The 20,226-nt window shown below is 32.3% G+C and overlaps 1 protein-coding gene across 1 annotated transcript; it reads left to right on the forward strand.

The window, feature by feature from the left end:
- Positions 1-12,689: 12,689 nt before the first annotated feature.
- LOC120070711 (SAP domain-containing protein) lies at positions 12,690-16,366 on the forward strand. Its single transcript, XM_039022560.2, has 6 exons — positions 12,690-13,110; positions 13,778-13,823; positions 14,390-14,504; positions 14,753-14,814; positions 15,607-15,710; positions 16,007-16,366. The coding sequence occupies exons 1-6, from the start codon at positions 13,006-13,008 to the stop codon at positions 16,043-16,045; spliced, it is 471 nt and encodes a 156-aa protein (XP_038878488.1). The 5' UTR covers positions 12,690-13,005; the 3' UTR covers positions 16,046-16,366.
- Positions 16,367-20,226: the final 3,860 nt, after the last annotated feature.

Raw genomic sequence — 20,226 nt, forward strand, 5'->3', positions numbered from 1 at the left:
CATTAATAAGATTCATTCTTGGCAAATAACAAGTATCAATTTTATGACCAATAATGCCACAAGAATAAAATACAACATTAGACAATTTTTTTTAACTAATTGATTTTGCACTTTATTTCTATTCAAAAAATTCTTTCTAGAAGCATTTTTCAATTTAAAGAAATTTGGTCTAATATGACCTTTAACTCCACAAAAGGAAAAATAGGCACAAATTTTGATTTTACATACAAATATCTGACATTTACATGTTTAGGCACAAATTTAATACTATGTATACATTTAAAATTTTCATGAAAATGTTTAGGAAATTTATTTTTTCATGCATAGATCTACCTTTTTCATATTTAGACATAAACTTCACATTATGAGCACATTTTGGTCTAACATGATTTTGTTTATGCACAATTTTTTATTTAACAAAATTAGGCACATTGGATAAGACATTTTGAGACATAGATGTGGTAGCTTTAACAAAAGTATTCTTAGAACTAGATGAAGAATTTCCATTCACATAGTTTAGTCCCTTTTTGTCATTAAAAGGTTTACCCATATAAAAAATCTTATCTAATTTTTGTGCACCAATAGTCAACTTTCTAATGGACTCTTTTGCAATTTCAAGCTTTTTAGTAGCAAACAATTCTTTCTCTTTAAGCATATGCAAAAAATATTTTTCTCATCAACATCATATTCAAGAAATTTAATTTTGTCCACAAAAGAAATTTTTTCTTTTTCTAAAGAAGTATTGCTAATTTCCATCTTAACAATTCTATTTTTCAAACTAACAATTTCATCATTTAATTCCAAACAGAAATATTTAAGTTTTTCATTTTTGTTTCTCAAGTCATTCACTTTGAGTTTCAAATTACATGATAAAAACTCTAAAGTCATCAATCTTTTTTTTTTTTTTTAAAAAAATAATTTTATTATTCAAGTCATTTTTCTCATCGTAACAAGAACTATGCATCAATGTATTATTAGCCCTATTTCTTACATAAGAATTTTGATCTATCAAAGATCTATTCTCAATAGACCATGCCTTGACTTTCTTTGATTATTTCATATATCTAGAGCTAACCTTTTCTAAATCAAATTGAATATCTTCAAAAGCATCATACAATTCATCATAAGAAGATAATTTTTTATTTACCTCATTTTTTTCATTTTCATCTCCGGAATCTTTTTCCGAATGAGTCATTAAGCCCAACGAGGTTCCATCACATTTTTCTTTCTCTACTTTATGAAATTTTCCTTGATTTTGAGAACTTTTCTTCTCCTTCATCAAATAAATCATTAGTAGTACAAGGATAATTTTCTACACTATACATATTATCAAGAAAATTCCAAATGTCATATGCATAATCAAAATATAAAATTGTATCATATATTTTTCTATTCAATGCATAATATAAGATATTTATAGCTTTAACATTAAAAGTAAGCAACTCATTATTCAATTGCAATTTTGACAAATTATGCTCACAAACATATACAATGTTAAAATCCATAGCATGCATAAAAGTTTTATTCCATTTCTCCAAACATCATAATTTTTACTACCATCAAAGAATGGAGGTCTATCAACACAATAATCTAAAGTTGCCACAACTCTAGCAATTAAGTTTTTCAAATAATTTTTCAAAATATTAATAAGATGCTTTAGGTATCAAAATAATGCTTGAAAAATAATTTACGTAGAAGAGCTACCCGTTTTGATACCAATTGTAGGAGTGAGAAACTCAAACAATGGGTATCAATCTAAAATGATTTATGAAATTTTTTATCACAAATAAGAGAGTGACCACTCTGATACCAATTGTAGGATCGGTATGACAACGCTAGAGGGAGTTGAATAGAGTTTAATAAAACTAATTAATACTTGTTACTAAGTGGGCCCAATTAAGCAAATTAATTAAATTTTTGCTAACAAGTAATTTAAAAAATGATTTTATGCAAATAATTTACTTTAAATTAAACAAGAAATTAACAATCACACTTTAAAGCACCTATTTGATTCTAACAAAAAGACTGGTAAAAGATTTGTAAAGATCAATTCGACCAATCTAAATAGACTAATATAAGCAATTGACTTCAAGAACAATATTGCAATTAATTTCATGTAATAAACTATAATAACACATTAATTGCAAAATGAAAGTAGTATAAGGATAGATAAATTAACACCGAAATTTTTTTAGTGGTTCGGTCAAATTCAACCTACATCTACCTTTTCAATCCCCTTTTGGGATTTTGTATAATGATTTCACCGATTCTTTCCATGGATTAGAGTCCAACTGCTACATTTCTCTTTTTACGAGTTTAAGAGCAAACTCAATTCTTTTCACGAATTATGATTAAACTATTACAATTTCTCTTTTGATAGATTAAAAGCAACCCTTACAAAATATCTCAAAAAATTAAAGAACACATTTGAGAAACTATTTGAAAGAGTGGATTTAAAAATTTTGAGCTCACAACAAATCAATCCTCACTATACATAAATCTCTCTAAAAAATAAGATGGAAAAGAAGAAAATTGAAGCTTGGAGAGAGCAACAATGGAGGCATAATGAATTATAGAGAATTGTAAAAAGATGTGAAGTTGTTATTTTAAATTTGAAGAAGATGAATAGTTTAAAAAAAGGTGAGGTAGGTGAAAACCAAATTCAATTTGGATCATTGGATGTTGGTAAAAGAAAATGGAATGATTGAGATTTAAAGTAAATTAGCCGTTAGACATACACAAAAAATAAGATAATAATACATATACATACATACATATATATATATTAAAATCATTTCTTTTAAAACCCTACAAAAAGCAAATGTCCATAATGTGTCCAAAACTAGCCATTAGACACAAACATCAAATAATATTAAATTCATTTTCTTTTCAAAACCAATCCAAAAATCAAAAGTCCACCATGTATCGCTCCTCCATTACTCCAAGTGGCACCTTTCAATTGGTCCACATTGATAAAAAGATTCTGCCACATCATCAACTCAGATTTTTACGTTAAGCTTGTTTTGGCCATATCTTTTTTGTTTAAACTCAGTGATTCAAATTACGTTGAAATCTTTATTTTGAGCTCTAGACTATTCAAAACACTAAAATTGTTAGTGAATAAGTTCAGGTTTGTTATTATCAAAATATTGATTAAATAATTTAAGATTAAAGGCTAAAAAACCAACAAGAATACAGTCGGTCCAAAAGTTTATAGGAACACTGTTGGGATTGGTGTCCTTATTCTCCCGGAGTCTTGTAGTTTATAAACTATACACATTGTTATGAATAAAATAAGAATTATTTTATTTGACATTTACTCATATCCAATAAACAAAGCTCCATGGTTATTGTATGTAAACTTAAGCATGTATATGAGATATACAAGTGGATCGTGCCTTAAGTGATAACTTAAATAGGTCTGTAGTATAAGAATTAAGGAGGGATACCTGATCCTTGTGACACTACGGATACGGCCTGCTCTGTAGAGGTTTGCAAATGTTGTGAACTACTACAATTGGTAGATCTTGACCATTCATGTGGAGACATGCGAGCGGGAATGTCCTATACAAAAAGTTTGTATAAGACCGGACCACAAGATGACTAGTCTCTGTATATAATGTCATTGATACTTGAGACTTACATCTCACCTAAACGACCATAAGTGACATGACCTTAATCCTGAGTGTTTTGGGAACTCCTACCTTTGAGGGCGGTCCTTTGATTAGTATGGGTGAGAGTGGCCAAATTGCCAACTCAACATGCCTACCTTTTTGAGGACTTATCTAATTTGGGAGTTGGGAACTCAGTTACATAAGATGGTATTCACTCCTTCCCCGAAGCAGGAGTAAGTAGATAGATTGCTCCCTTAAGGGTTGATTCCAGGTCTTGAACATAACGGACACAACTTCCCTTTGGAATAGAGGACTCAGTCATAGTAGAACTATGAATTATGCACATTAGAGGAATCAATGGTACTTAAAGAGTTAGATGTAACTATAAGGGCATAACGGTTATTGGCCAGCTGTACTTACGAGCGATCTGTGAAGGATTATCGCACTGTTGATTGGTTGATATGGACACATAATATATCTGCAGTAAGGAGAGTTCAGTCATCGGTCTTTAGTGGAGTGCCTGACAGTTAACGGATAGTGGATCCTGTGACTAAAGAGTTTAGTCAGTTATTCACCTAGCATTGGAGCTTTGAGCTATAGGTCCATAAGGTCTTCTTGGTAACTCAATGGATTCAAGTGTAGAATCAGTTCTTGGTGTTGATTTGAAATATTTAAATTGACAAGAGAAAATTCGATTATATATGATATGATCGGTGTGATGTATGAGATACATCAAGTGAAGGATTAATATAAATAATATTTACATTAAGTACCATGAAATAGAAAAATAATTATGGTTTACATGTTTCATGAGATGAAATATTAAAAGTATAGGTTATAAATATAGTATGGTGAGTTGGTTATCATAAATATTAAAATAATATTAATTATTGGATAATTATATCTTTTTCTCTAATAACCAATTGAGTGGGAGGTTATTGGTGGTTTCATGGTAACTGTGAGATAAAAGAAAAAATGTTTTCCTAAATTTAGTAGATTTGAGATTTTCCATTTTCGGAAAGAAAACTCACGTAATCGTTGTCAAGTGAATAAGATTCACTAAATGATAGCTAAAGAGAGACTAAACGATTGTGGAGTGACACTACATGATAGTTCACTCAACTGGCCATTAGCTAAACGATCGTGGAGCATTTTCTAAACGATCGTGGATCATTTGTTAAGCGATTGGGCATTTGTCTATACGATAGATCTTTGTCATCTCCCACTTGCTTAATCGTTTACACAATTGTTATTCCTCCGGATTCTTCCTCTAACCAAGTCCACATAGAGTCCACACTTTTGGATTCTCACACCGAGAATACCAAGGTAGCTATTGTGGTGGTGTCATACTCAACTCGACTGAGGTCAAGGTATTTGGAATTCGTTCGCTGTGTTCGTGATCTTGGAGATCATTGTGTTCGTGGTCGCTGTGATCATGCTGTGTTGTGGTCGTTGTATATGAGCATTCGAGTGTTGCAGTCTTGGAGATTGTTCGAGCGTTCGTGATTGAGAGAGTTTAAAGATGAGTCTTAAAAGGTATGATAATCTTTTCCTTGATGATCTTATTGAAAGCATGTTGTAATTTCGTATGTTGCATGACCAATTAGTTTCTGTTTGTGACTGTAATTGTTTATATTCAAATACGAATATAATTTGGAACAATCATTCGGCTCATGAAAATCTTCATGTCTGATTTCCTTCAAACACAAGACTGAAAACGTAAGGATCAAGCATCATTTAACAAAAGTTGGTGTTTTCTTTCAACAATAGAGATTTGTTCAGGTCGAGCAACATAGGAAAATTGATGGAGAACACCTTTAGAAATAAAAAAAACTCTAGGAAAACTAATTCTGGAGCATTATTCGATTGAAGCTACTTAACAGATATACCAAATTGTGTTTCAACCATAGAAAAAAAAACGAGGAATAATCACTAAGGCTTTACCTTTTGTTTTCATCATAAAAGTCCATGTAAAACTAATAGTCAAGAAATAACTGAAGAAACTCTTATCAAAGAGAACCTATAAGCAGAAACAAGATCGTTCCGAATTCATTGTGATAGAATTATAAGCATTCACAAACATAGAAGCCAGCTACGCATTTCAGAACAAATTACAGCATGCTTTGATAAATTAAATACAAAGGAATGAGAGACATACCTTTGAAGAACTCTTTTTCTAAATTTCTCTCGCTCTCGTGGCTTCTTGGACCAGCATCTCTCGCTGTCACTTAGAATATCAATCCAATCGTCTATAGAAATCTCTCGATGTCGTTTAGCACACGAACAATCTTCTCCACAAAGAAGCAGCCTTACGAACACCACCACTTAGTGATCTTGGTATTCTCGGAGTGAGAATCCAAGAGGTGTGGGCTCTATTGGATTTGGTAGAGGGAAGGAGGAAACAACGATCGCACTCAACGACCAAGCAAGTGGGAGAGTATAGAGTCTATCGTATAGACTTGTGCTTGATCGTTTAGTAAAGGTGCAGGATCATTTAGGATATCAGGTGAGATCGTTTAGTGAAGCTCGCTTAGGCGCGCGATTGTTTAGTAAAAACAGCATGATCGTTTAGTCAACAACGCGTGTACACGATCGTTTAAACAAACACTTGAAGCTGTCGTGTAGTCTCTCGTGAGCTAAACAATAGGCAGTGTACTCGAAGGAAGTGATGCAACGATTCTCTTCAAAAATGAAAACAATTTTTATTTTATCCTTCAGTTATGAAACTGAATAAAACCTCCCACTTTCATGCACGGTTAAGGAAAAACCACCAACAATTATCTCATAATTGCTTTAATTATAAATAAATATAATAACTCTTATCATGTTATATTTATGACCTATAGTTTTAATATCACATCATATGCAACATTTAAACCATAGTTCTTTTCTCCTTTACTTGATATAAATCATATTTACATCATTTTCCTCCAATTAATGTATCTCATATATCATGTCAACTGTATCATATATAATTGAACCAGTTTAATCATATCATACATAATTAAACTCTCTCTTGTCAATTTGAACACTTCAAACTGACCCAAAAATTGATTCTCAACTCGAATCCATTGAGCTACCAAGCGACAACTGCACTCTTCTCACTACAGATATATTTCTGTGTCCATCGGATATAACTATTCAACAATACGATAACCCTCCATAGATGATCGTAAGTACAACTGGGCCAATTTACCGTTTTACCCCTATAGTTACATCTAACTCTTTAAGTACCATTGATCCCTTTAATAAACAATACATCATAGTCCTGTTGTGAATGGACACCTCTCGAGCCATGAGAAGGTGTGTGGTGCCACATCGTTCAAGCCTCAGAATCAACCCTTAAGGGAGTAATCTATCTACTTAGTACTTACCTATGCTTCGGGGAACGAGTAATTTCCATCTTGTGTAGTTGTGTTCCCATCTTCCTAATTCGATGAATCCTCAAAGTGGTAGGTTTGAGTTGTCTATCTGGCCACTCGCACCCATACAAATCAAAGGACTACCCTCAAAGGTAGGAGTTCCCAACTCACTTAGGATTAAGGTCATGTTACCTATGGTCATCTTAGTTAAGTAAAGTCTTTGTCATGAACGACGTTATATAACGAGACTATACACTTCGTGGTTCGGTCTTATACAAACTCCTTTGTATAGGACGCCCCCGCTCGCATGTCTCCATATGAATGATTAGGATCAGACCATCTGTAGCATGTCACAACACTTGTAACTATCTATAAAGCGGGCCGCATCCGTAGTGCCACAAGGATAAGGTTTCCCTCCTATATCCATATACTATAGACCATTTTGGTTATCACTTAAGGCATGATCCACTTGTATGTCTCCACGTACATACTTAAGTTACAACAACAACCAGGGATCTTAGTTTATTAGCTTATAGTAAAGCAATTAAAACATCTCATGTTTCATAAACAACAGTGAAGAAAATATCTCATTTTATTACATCACGAGCGTTTGTTTAATATATATGTTTACAAACTACAAGACCCAACGGGAGTTTAGGGCATCAATCCCAATAATAACGATAACCATCATGGAAAGGATATTGATAAGGTCCCTGAATATCACAATGTATTAGTTCAAAACTACGGAAAGCTACATGGTTATTTGAAACAAAGGAGTTTTTTTTTTTTTTTTTTTTTTTTTTTTTTTTTTTTTTTTTTTTTTTTTTTTTTTTTTTTTAGCTAGAGGATAAACAAGACATGGTGATATATAACTAAAATCTTAGTATTAAAATGGATGATATTTTTAAGGGCAATCATGAGTTTAATAGGAGGATGGGAAAGCTGGCCTGCCAAGTATCAAAAGTAACTATAGTACAATCAATATGCAAAATGGAAGAACTAACAGCTATCGAAGAAGGATCAATATCCATAAGGTATAATCTATGAATCAAGCTAGCTTTCCAATTGTTCTCAAAGAGGACTTGTCTTGAATAACACAGAAATCACCATCAAATCTAACATTAATATGCAACTGACGAGTCAATGCGCTGATGGAGATTAGACTTAAAGAAAATGTAGGTATGTATAGGATATTATCCAATGTGAGATGCTGATTTATATAGACATTTCCCATAAACTCTAAACAACTCCAAGAACTACCTAGTAAGGAAACAGACATACTAGAAGCAAGTTTCAAATCATGAAAATAACTCAGAGTTCGACAAATATGAGATGAAGCACCAGAATCAAGAATCTTGCTATTAGTTATAGATTCATGACAAGAAATAGAAAGGAAAATAGTTTCCACATGAGATATGGATGAGGATGATTTAGACGTATTTTCCTTACTCGAATGATTTTGTAAAATGACAAGAAGATTCTAGGCTTATCATTACTAATCGAAGATAACAAATCAACCAATATAAAGGAAATCGCTATTGTAGAAACAGTGGAAGATGAAAAGAAAGATGCCATAGGGTCGAGATATTCATCATTCTATTGGGTTATATGTCATAAAACTCGCAGTTTGTAAACATTAAACATATTTTATTTTGCAATAAAGATGTTGTTGAGGTATATTCAGTAAATATTGTTACTGAATATGTAAATTGTACTTGTTAAAACCTAAATTCAATAAACTAACGAGCCCCTAACTATAGCATGAATGCTTGAACTTTATGTGGAGACATAAAAGTGGATCAATGAGTACATAGCCAAAACGATCTATAAGTATAGGGATAGGATTGAGTACCTTATCCTATAAATACTATAGATGCGACTCACTTTGTATTTAAGATAAATGATGTGATCCTGAATCGTTCACGTAGAGATATGCGAGTGGAGGCCTCCTATGCAAAAGATGTTTGCGTAAGACTGGACCATAAAATAGTCATTTTTCTTTATAACGTCGTTTACTGTTAAAACTGTCTGTTTCATTTTGATAACTAGATGTAACTTGATCTTAGTCCTGAGCTAACTATGAACTACTGTTTATTTGAAATTGTCCTTTAATTTTCATAAGTGAGCGTAGCTCAATATCGTCACTCAATAAGCCTCCCATTTTAGAGGTAAGTCTGGGTAGATAGCTGGGGAAAGGGGTGTTCAAAAAATCCGATGACCCGAAAAAACGATCAATCCAACCCAACCAGTGTGGTTTGGGTTGGGTTCAAATAAATGAAAATTTTATGGGTTGGGTTGGTTCATGGGTTCACCTAATATAACTCAAACCAACTTGAACCAACCCGAATTTATTATTAACTTTAAAATATATTTTTTTATTACTTATAACACAATTATTTATACATATATTGATTTTAATTTTATTTAATTCTAATATTTTTTTGAATAATTTATTCTTCAACAACTCTTAAAAGTAGTTTCTTTGCACTTTAGAAAGAAAATTTTCACTATATAAATTGAAACTGAGTTGTTAATCTTAATTCAATATATGAAAATAATTAAATTAGATTTTTACTTATTTACGTTTTGCTTCTTTTTAGAACAAAATTTTAAATAAATGACTCGATTAACCCGAACCAACCCATCCCAAATATCTCATGGTTGGGTTGAGTTGGATTTATTTTTTAATAAGAGTTATTTGGATTGAAAAAATTTACAACCTGAATAATTGGGTTGGGTCTAAAAGGTCTTTCAACCCAACCCAACTAGAGATGTCCAATTTCCCCGGGAATGGGGACCTGTGGGGCTCCGCCCCGAACGGGACAGGGATTCCCTGATTAGGCGGGGAATGGGGGAGGGAGTGGGGGGAAACAATTCTCTGTGAACGAAATGGGGACGAGGACGGGGAATGCATTCCCTGTCCCCGCCCCGTTCCCTCTCCCTACCCCGATTAGTTTCTACATATTTATTTAGTATAGTTATCTAATGTTATGTTATTATTATTATATAAATATTAAATTTAAATTTCAAATTTGATTATTTATTGGGAAAGATAATGAATATATTTAAATTTAGATTATATGTGTGAATAATTTGATTTATATTTATTTATTTCTACTAAAAGAAACTAATTAGTATTTTTAGGCCAAAATTTGAGTAGTTTATCTTTAAATTCAAATTGTCATGTAAAACGAACATAACAAACAATTTAGTGATAAAGTTAATTATTTAATTAAAATTTGTTCACATTAGTGATTTAAATTAATTGGTTTTTTACAAAAAAAAAAAGGGTAACGGAAAAAAATTCCCCAACAGGGAACCCGATCCCCACAGGGAATCCTCGCTCCGATCCTCGTGGGAAATTTCACGGGGATGGGGAATGAAATGGGGAGCGGGGAGCGGGGATGGGGAATGACATCCCCGGCCCGGCCTCGCCCTGCCTCGTGGACATCTCTAAACCCAACCCAACCCATGAACACCCTAACTGGAATTCACTCCTCCTGATTTCAAGGTTAACAAATAGGTTGTTCCCTTAAGTACCGACTCCTAGTTTTGAACAAGAGGTCTTGCTCTCTCTATGACCGAGAGGGACTTGGTGTATTTGTAAGATCATAAACCAATTGTTCATTAGTGGATTGGTGGAGACTTAAGGAGTAAGATGTATTGCAAGGGTAAAATGGTAATTTTGACCCAACTGTAAATATGACCGACTTTTAGTGAATTAGAGAGTAATTCATTTGACAAAGTGTTGATTCCACAAAATGCCACTTATCTCACTAAAATGACTGCATTTTGAAGTGCCAAATTTGGTTAACTCGATTTGCATGAATTACATGTAATTTCTCTATAAATAAGATGCTTTGATAAAGATTAAACTTCTTGGATATTTTGGTAATTTTCAACTTAGTTGAAAAACAAATTCTTCTTGGCAACTTAGAGATTCTAAAAGAGTTTTAGAATTTAAGTCCTCAATTCTCTCTCAATTTCTATTCTCAATTCATCTCTAATTTAGTCACTCACCGGATCCCATTATCCCGTTCTAAGATCGAAGAATAGTTAGGAAGACCCTCATGGTGGTCAACAACCGGTTCTTGAGAAGATTGGAGTAGAAATGGTGGTCAATTTGGAGCTATAAAGGTTGTAACTCAAACCCTAATTTCAAAGTTATTTGCATGCATGGTTTATCTTTAAAATTAATGAAATTTAGAGTCCTCAGGATCTAAATTGTTTCCTCATGCACGTTGTTTATTCTTACATATTTCCTATTGAAGAACTTTAAGGTAGAAGAAGCGTGAAAGATAGAAGCCAACAAAATTCAGACCCACGAAGGTTTGTGTGCCACGAACCCGAACAACAAACCCGATATAAATGATTGAATCGGGGAATGAAATAACCAACGGAGCAAAGAAAAACAGGGAGGGAAACGAAGTGTGCCCGAGCTGTCTAAGCAAGCAACAACGGCGTGAGGAGAAGAAAAATAGCGGTGAGACGTCGTTAGTCGACGTCGACGAAAGTGGCGATGGGAGATAGAAGCGGTGGTGGCTATGGTTGCTCTGATACCATATTACGTCTAGCAGAGGGAAATAAAACTAGGTTTTCTCACTTTATTAAACAAGCCAAACAATATATATAGGCCCAAAAAGAATGAAGAAAAATTACAGCAATACCCCTTTATACACCCTTAATATATTCTTATCCACCCTCTTCAATATTTGAGGATCAGTAGATGAATCGGTGTGTATAAAAACTAAAAAAACATATAAAAGAACATTAAATCACTCTATATGATTTTACTAAATTGAAAAGTGAAATATTTGAAAAAGAGGACATATGTTTAAACAAAATACCTGAAAATGAGAGGCTCGGTTGTTTATAGAGAAAATTCATATTTCAACCATAATTTGATTTTATTCCAATCAAATTATAGAGAGAAATACCTTTTTGGTCCCTATGTTTTGGGTCTAGTTTTTATTTATTCCCTAGGTTTCAAATGTTACACATTTAGTCTTTTAAGTTTTGAGTTTGATTTCAATTTAGTCTTTAGGTTTTAAATGCAAGAATTTTATACTTAACATTTGAGTTTTGCTTTAGTTTGATTCATATGTTCTAAGATTTACATTTTTAACCTTGATTTTTCACTAAATACTCATTTTCCATCTCTAGAGTTAATTTATGGTAATAAATTAAAAAGTTCGTTAAAACAATTATGATTAATTAAGTCTCACTATTTTTATCACTTTTTAAATTAAAATTAAAATTTTACTTCATAATTATTTTTAATTAATTAATAGAAATTGACGTCAATGATTAAAAACGAGTATTAAATAAAAATTGAGGTTAAAAATGTAAAATCTTGAAATCTAGTGACCAAATTGAAAAAAATCTCAAATCTCAAAGGTAAAATTGTAATATTTTGAAATTTAGAGACTAAATTGAAATAGAACTCAAAACTTAAGGACTAAATGTGTAACATTTTAAAATTTTAAAGCTAAAATTTAGAGATAAAAAAAAGTATTATTCCCAAATTATATATAGCATGAGTATAGATAGATAAATAGAGATAAAATTTGTATTTTTCTTATTTTAAGGTGAATTTGAGATTTTATGTATAAGGTTTGATTTGTTTTCTTTTATTTAAAGTGAATTTGAGATTTTAGGGATAAAATGTGATATTTTTTTTTTTTAAAAGAGAAAAATCCATAGGGGAAATGAAAGACTTCTATTTGTCCCTTTTAAATAATATAGATATAGATGGATTATAGTGAACCCTATAGTGGTAGAGGTATGTAATGATGTGGAATTGGGGCAATAAAGTTTGAATATGAAGAGCGTAAATTAGAGAGAATTTTTCAGGTCTGTTCGTCACACAAACAGGCCGCAAAGATTTTACCGCGCTTGGAATGTTTCCAGTCCCGTGTATTTAGCGAAGTGGGCTTTTTTCATCATACGCCTTTCTCCCGTTTAGCACAGATTTGACTGATCATCTTTGCTTTCTTTCTAGTTTCTCTACTTTGCGAGGGTTTCTCGCCATGGCGTCTTCCTCTTCTTCTTCTTCTGGTCATGGCGCTTCCAAGTTCCTCGGCGACCTTCCTTCCCGAGGCTTCTTCTCTTCTACCGTTCCCTCCTCGAATCCGGTAATGTTTCTTCTACTCTTCTTTCAAATCTTGCTCTTTTTGTATTCTGTTCTGTTTCCAATTTGTACGTTTTCTCATATTTGATGCATTTACGTTAGTGACGAATTTTGTATAGTTTAATCAATCACTTTGTTCCGAAGCCATGGAAATTATACAATTTTGTAACAATGCATTTGAGTCTCAGCATTTAAAAGGGGTTAAATCTATCTACGTTTTAATAGTATAAAAGAATGCTTTAAGCCTTAAGGGATGCTGCTGTGTTGCCTACTATCATTTTTTAGGCTTCAATAATATTAGCAATCCAAGGCCGACCAGTTGTTTACAGGTATAAGAACTTGATAATTTGAGTTTCCCTATGGCTAGGTTTTGTAATAATGCATCTGAGTTATCTGAGTGTTTGAGTTCTTGAGTTCGTTATTACTCCAGTCTGAACTATTGAATTGTAGGGTGTGTGTCCGTGTCGCGTCGTATTGTTACTAATTATGTTGGAAGATCTCTAACCACATTATAGTGTAAAGTTAGTTTTTATATTATCATTGTGTAGAAATTAATGTATTTTCTTTCTTTTCTTAGTTCTTTTTCCATTTGGCACTTATTGTCATTTGTGTGTATTTATCGTGGTTATTATCGATATTGAATCTACGTGTTTTTCAATATGTTTGTGCAGGGAAGTATGCGAGTCTATATCTGCCTTCACGATACCTCACCACCAGGTTATCTTTTATTTCTCGACATATTCATTTTACTAAACATAAAGCAACTATTTAAGTTCATTAGTCTGTAGACATACCATGAAGCAACACTTGTATGTAAGACCGAAACATTATTCACCAGATATTTGATATACACGAGAATTGAGGAAGGAAAAAGAAGGATAATCATATTGCTCGTGCAGAGCTCTACAAACTTTGGAACCAGAAGTTCATTTTGTACCGTTAAGGTTACTGATTTGTTAATTTATATATTTTATGAATGTACACTGAGAAACCAAGAAATATTTGTGGATGTGTTACAGTCACATTGTAAGGAATGATATCTGAGATTCATCTTGAATCATGATCCTACTTAATAGTTCTTGCTAGCAGCTATAGCCCTTTTTGCAAGAGCCAACAATCTCACAGACTGAGACACATGTCAGAAACTGGACTTATCATTCAAAAATGCACTAACCACTTGCCACGTATATATATATATATATTGCCACTATATATTTTTTGCTAAGTTACCTATTTTGAACACATCAAAAATTAATAAATGTTTACGACCATTTTGCATCCAGAGGATCAAGAAATCAAGACAAACCAGCAGAATATACTTATTAGATCTTTAATGCTTAAAAATACCAGTTCAAAGGATGGAAAGGGAGCAGCTGCAGCTGAGTCATCTCGAAAGAGGTACCATCGTGACATAATCCTTCTTTGGAAATAAAAGGATCATCTTTTTAGGTTGCTAGTTGGTCATATTTTTTTGTTGAAACTGTCGGATTCTGCTGCATTTCCTTATGGAAGCAGACAATGGATTGTTGTTTCTTATCAGATGGTGCTTGTAGCATATTTCATTGTTTTGTTTGTTTGAATACTTGATTTTTGTTTTGGCATCTACGTAATATTGAGTCCTAGTTATGCTACCCTGATATTTCCAGGGCTGGTGAAAAAATTTCAGACAGCCGAGCAAAGAGGGCTGCACAAGTATGTTCAATCAAAGGTAAGTTCTGGTCGATCATGTATTCGGGAAGTAATTAGGGACAGTGACTGACTCATTACTCATTGCAGATTTCTTCACAATAGTGGACTAAATCCTTCTTTTGTCTCCTTCAATTTTTCTTCGGCATCATATATACACACACACACATATGGTAAGAAACCAAACTTTTATTTAAAAAAATGAAAGAATACGAAGGTGTAGGAGAAAACAATCCCCCAGAGAAAAACAGGAGTTTGACACTAACAACAAAAAAAACTCTAATCCAAAAGAACAAGATCAAGGTCATAATTACAAATCGGTCTAATGATCGGCCCTAATAGAAGTATTAAACCTCACCAACTCCTAAATCTCCTTCCTAGATTTTTCAACATCCCTACAACTTTTTTCTTAGGCATTATATAGATCAGGTGCTTTCCTGGGCCCCTAAATTAATTATCTATGGAGAAAAAAGATGTCACCAATGTGTTGACTCTTCAAGAATGAAAGAACAAGTAGGGACTTTTTCTTTTGTATATTTAGAACAACAGCTTCTACAATATTATAGATGGTTGTTTACATATTAAGGAGAAAATTCTCACCCCTAAAAGAACCCAGTATATCATACTTCTTTGGTGATTGACGTCTAGAAATATGTCTGACAGGTTCCATTAGTTATTAAGATATATCTGAAAATTAAAACAGAAGGGTCATTCAGGGGTGGATGTTTCTCAACTTTTTTCTTTAATCAGTTCATGGTTTCGTTAGAACTGTGTTCCAAATCTGATGTTTATATTGCGGCAATCATTCATCCAGGAGCATCAAACAATGAAACACCAAGTAAGGATCTACAGAATTTGACTGTAGAGAGGCTGCGTGCCCTTCTCAAGGCTAAAGGCCTCTCGCTCAGAGGAAAGAAGGCAAGTATATTATATTGTAATCAATCTAGTTGAATAAGTACTTGTTAAAATCACTTTTGTGATAGATTTAAAATCACTTCTAAACATGTTTTTAATCATTTAAAATTAATTTGACGATTGCTTTCACATTTTTAAACACGATTTCATCAAAATTGATTTTGAAGTATTAAAAACATTTTTTTGGAGTGATTTTGAATATGATAAAAGTGATTTTAACTATTTTAAAATCACTTTTATACATGTTTCAATTCTCTTATTGATGGGGTGTTTGAGGATTCTTTGACCGACTGGTGCAGGATGAATTAATTGCTCGTCTGAGAAGTGCTGATAGTTAGACAACCACTAAGAGAGTGAAACATCTGCCATCTGAATCTTCATCGGCATAAGTAGGCAAACCAAACTAAGGAAGTTATGGATTACTGTTTTCTCAGTATTTGAATGTGTAATTAGAGGTAGAGTGTACTTGGAAGTTGAACTGATGGTAGTTTTTGGAAAACAAAAGCTAGTCATTGCAATGATGATGGGAAAAAACGTTCATAGTTAATTATAGAGATGAAGTACGAAAGTATATTTGTCATTCTTCTTCTGATCCATTTTCCTGTAGAACTTGGCACATGGAAAATCGATCCATCTTAATCATATTTGAAATTCTCCAAGTTCTGTTGAGATATTTTTCAACTATCAAATTTTAGTCATAAACTTGAATTCTGTACAGAAACTAGATACTGCGTTTAAGTGGGGAGTTTTAGGGGACCTTTGGGGGGCAGGAATCAAATTTGAGGGTTTGGAAGTTCTAAAGTCTAAGAATCCCAAACACCCGTGTCTGGATGTAGGGTTTGGAAGTTTGGATTTCTAAAGCATATGTTTGGGTGCCGGTATGAGTTTTCACTATGAAACACCAATACTTCTGAACTGACATACCAAGGACACTCCATATATAAAAAAAAAAATAAAAAAAATAAAAAAAAATTCAAAAAAATATTGAAACAAGATCCACCATCAGCAACCCATTTAAGAGCATTTTAAGCCGATTAAAATTAACTATTCAGACAGGCTTTTTTAAATTTCTAGAGTTTTCACATACTTTCTACATATTAACATGCTTCATCCTCAAGGCTTAAATCACAACCTTTTTCCAACACACGCCGCACACACACGCCCTCACACGTATATACATGCACGCGTAAACACACAGACAACAACGATGCTACCTGATTTTTCTTTCTAACTTCATCGACAGTGGTGATTTTAAATTCAAGTCCGACGACCGTCACCAACTTATATGACTTCTTTTACCATTTTTTTCTCTTCTCCTTTCTATTTTTTTCCATAGGTTTTAATCTTTCCTTTTTCTTTTGGATTTGTGTTTTTTTCCTACTTTTTGTTAAATATATGTGTGCATATTTTACAATATGTCAAATTATGCACACATATATTTATTTTTGTAAAAAAAAATAAAATAAATAACCTATGATGTCCTACTTTTTTTGTAAAGAGAAGAATCCGTGTTGGTGTCATGTCATGTTAGTATCGCGTGTCAATGTTTGTACTTCTTAGACACATTATTTGGTTTATTAATTTCCACGATCATAATGTTGACTTTTTTACTCTTAATCTCAAATCAATTAATTTTAATTAATTATTGTTTTGATGATAACAAACATGCTTTTGTTTACTAATAATTTTTATTATTTTGAATAGTTTGTAGCATAGAACTCGGAACAACGATTTTGGTAGCTCTTGAATTACCCAAATCAAAGTTCGGATGAGTAAGATATAACAACAAGAAGCGTAACAGAAAAATATCCGAGATGGTGATGTGGTAGAGTTTTTCTCATCAAATTGGACCAATTGAAAGGTGTCATTCGGAGTAATGGAGGAGTAACACATGGTGAGTTTTTGATTTTTTGATTGGTTTTTAAAAAGAAAATGAATTTAAAAGGAAAATGACTTTAATATTATTTTATGTTTGTGTCTAACGACTAGTTTTGGACACTTTTTACTTTTTTGTTGGTTTTTAAAAAGAAAACAAATTTAAAAAGAAAACAAATTTAATATTATATTTTGTTTATGTCTAACGGCTAGTTGAGTTTAAATCTCTACCATTCAATTCAATTGTTTTTTAACCATTCACATTTTACAATCCTCAAAATTAGCAAAAAGGCCACTATTGTTACTCTCTCTACAAGTTTCTAATTTTCTTTATTTTCATCTTATTCTTGAGAGAAATTCTATTGTATTGTGAGAATTAAAGTGTGTGGGCTCAAACTTATATACCCACTCTTTTTAGAGAGTTTTATTGTGTGATTTAAAGCTTGAAAAAAAAAACTTGTAACGGTTCGATTCTAACTCGGGGAAAGGTTCAGTTTGCTCTTGAACCCGTAAAAGGACCAAGGTAGCGGTTCAGTTCTCAACCGTGGAAAGAGTCAAAGGATATTTTTAATCGAAATCGAAAGAGGCACTTGGGAAAGTGGATGTAGGTCAAGTTTGACCGAACTACTGTAAAAATTACGGTGTCTTCTTCTATATCACTTTACTTATTTTTTTTGCATTTAATTTTAATTGCATGATTTTGTTAGTTGAGATTGATTGAGTATATTGTTACATAATTTTTATCGATCTTGTTATTTAGCATAAATTAGCCTTTTTATTAATTTAATTTAAAAATGTCTAATTAGATCAAATTAAGCATACTTTAAGAAAAAGTTTACCAAACCATATTTACCTCCCCTAGGGTTGCCATACCAGTTCAACAATTGGTATCAAAGAGAGATTACTCATCTTGAAATTTAATTTTTCGCGATAAACTTTATTGTTAGATCATTATGACAAACATAGTAGTAAATGAAATTATTGAAGGCTAATCTACTTCTTGAAGGGATCGGATCCTGTAGCGGAAGCAATGTAAACGCCTTGCATCCTGCAAATCGATTTTTACATAAATAAAAATAGTAAGCTAAAATAGAATATACGTAAAACAAACATGTAAATAGTATGCTGTAGGGAAAAGATAGAATCATTCTTACGTTTGTAGATTCCCAAGCTCCTAGAATAATCCTCTCTATGTTCCAGCGAACGACTCCTCCAACGATCTTGAACAGGAATGTTTCCTCGAATAATCTTGAATACGAGAGTAACCTTGTTATTCTCAAAAATTCTAATAGAAGAATATGTGGTATTCAACTATTGGAAGATGGTGAGAAGAAAACTTTTTGGGAGGGTAGAGAGAATTTCCTTTGTGGCTTAGGGAAAAAATTGCACAATAAATACTTACAATTCTATTGTGTTCTGTATGTCCCTAAAAGGGCCATAAGGAAGACTTTATATAGAGAAATCTTATCCCAGTCTTTTTCCAACTTTTCCTTGTGCACAATTAATTAAATAATATTTATTTAATTAATTAGCATAATTAAACAACACTTATTTAATTGATTAGCACATTAATTAAATAACTATTTATACATTAAATCCTATTTAATACACACACATATTTATTTATCATAAAAATGATATGTATATGTGCATCTAATTAATTATCTGTGGATCCAATTCACTCAAATTAATTATTTGAATCTTGTTCAAATGTTTCTTTCCAATTTAATTTGAATTATAGATCATATCCATAAATAATTACGTATTAATCATATTAGTATACAATTTTCTCAAATTAATTTGAACAATTCAAATCATCCCTCTTTAATATTCTTTAGTGAACTAACAAGGAGACCTGGTAGACTTGTAGATCAGAAACTCTAACAATATGAGATTAATTAGCTAAACTCATTAACTAAGTTAATTAATATTTATTAACTGTGGGTACATTCCACTAAAGATCAACAACTGCACTCTTCTCATTACAGATAAATTTATGTGTCCATGGATATAGACCAATAACAGCAAGTTAGTCCTTCACGAGTATTTGTAACTCCAACTGGCTCAAATTACCATTTTATCCTTAGGTTACCTTTGACTCCTTAAGTACCAATGCTTCTCCAATGAACAATCTGTTTATGGTCTAACCAATAAATAGAAACCCCTATTGGATCAATAAGAGGGTAAGGCTTTTTGTTCAAGTCCTGGGGACACCACTTAAGGGAACACTCATCTATTTACCCTGAAGAGGGGAAAGAGTGAATTTTGTTGGGGTTGATGTCCTAAATCTCATAGGGTCCTATAGTTTGTAAACATTTTATGAATAAACTCATTTTGTATTTAATAAAATATATGATATTTTATTCATTGTCTATAAATATGTGATATTTTAGTTGCATTAACCACAAACCAATAAACTAACATCCAAAGTTATCTTTACAACTTAAAAATGTATGTGTTGATATACGAGTGGATCATGTTTAAGTGATATACGAGTGGATCATTTTGTATTTAATAAAATATATGATATTTTATTCATTGTCTATAAAATATGTGATATTTTAGTTGCATTAACCACAAACCAGTAAACTAACATCCAAAGTTATCTTTACAACTTAAAAATGTATGTGGAGATATACGAGTG

Source organism: Benincasa hispida, chromosome 2 (genome assembly GCF_027475165.1).
Source record: "Benincasa hispida cultivar pf3 chromosome 2, pf3_genome.v1.1, whole genome shotgun sequence".
In the NCBI taxonomy this organism is placed as follows: domain Eukaryota; kingdom Viridiplantae; phylum Streptophyta; class Magnoliopsida; order Cucurbitales; family Cucurbitaceae; genus Benincasa; species Benincasa hispida.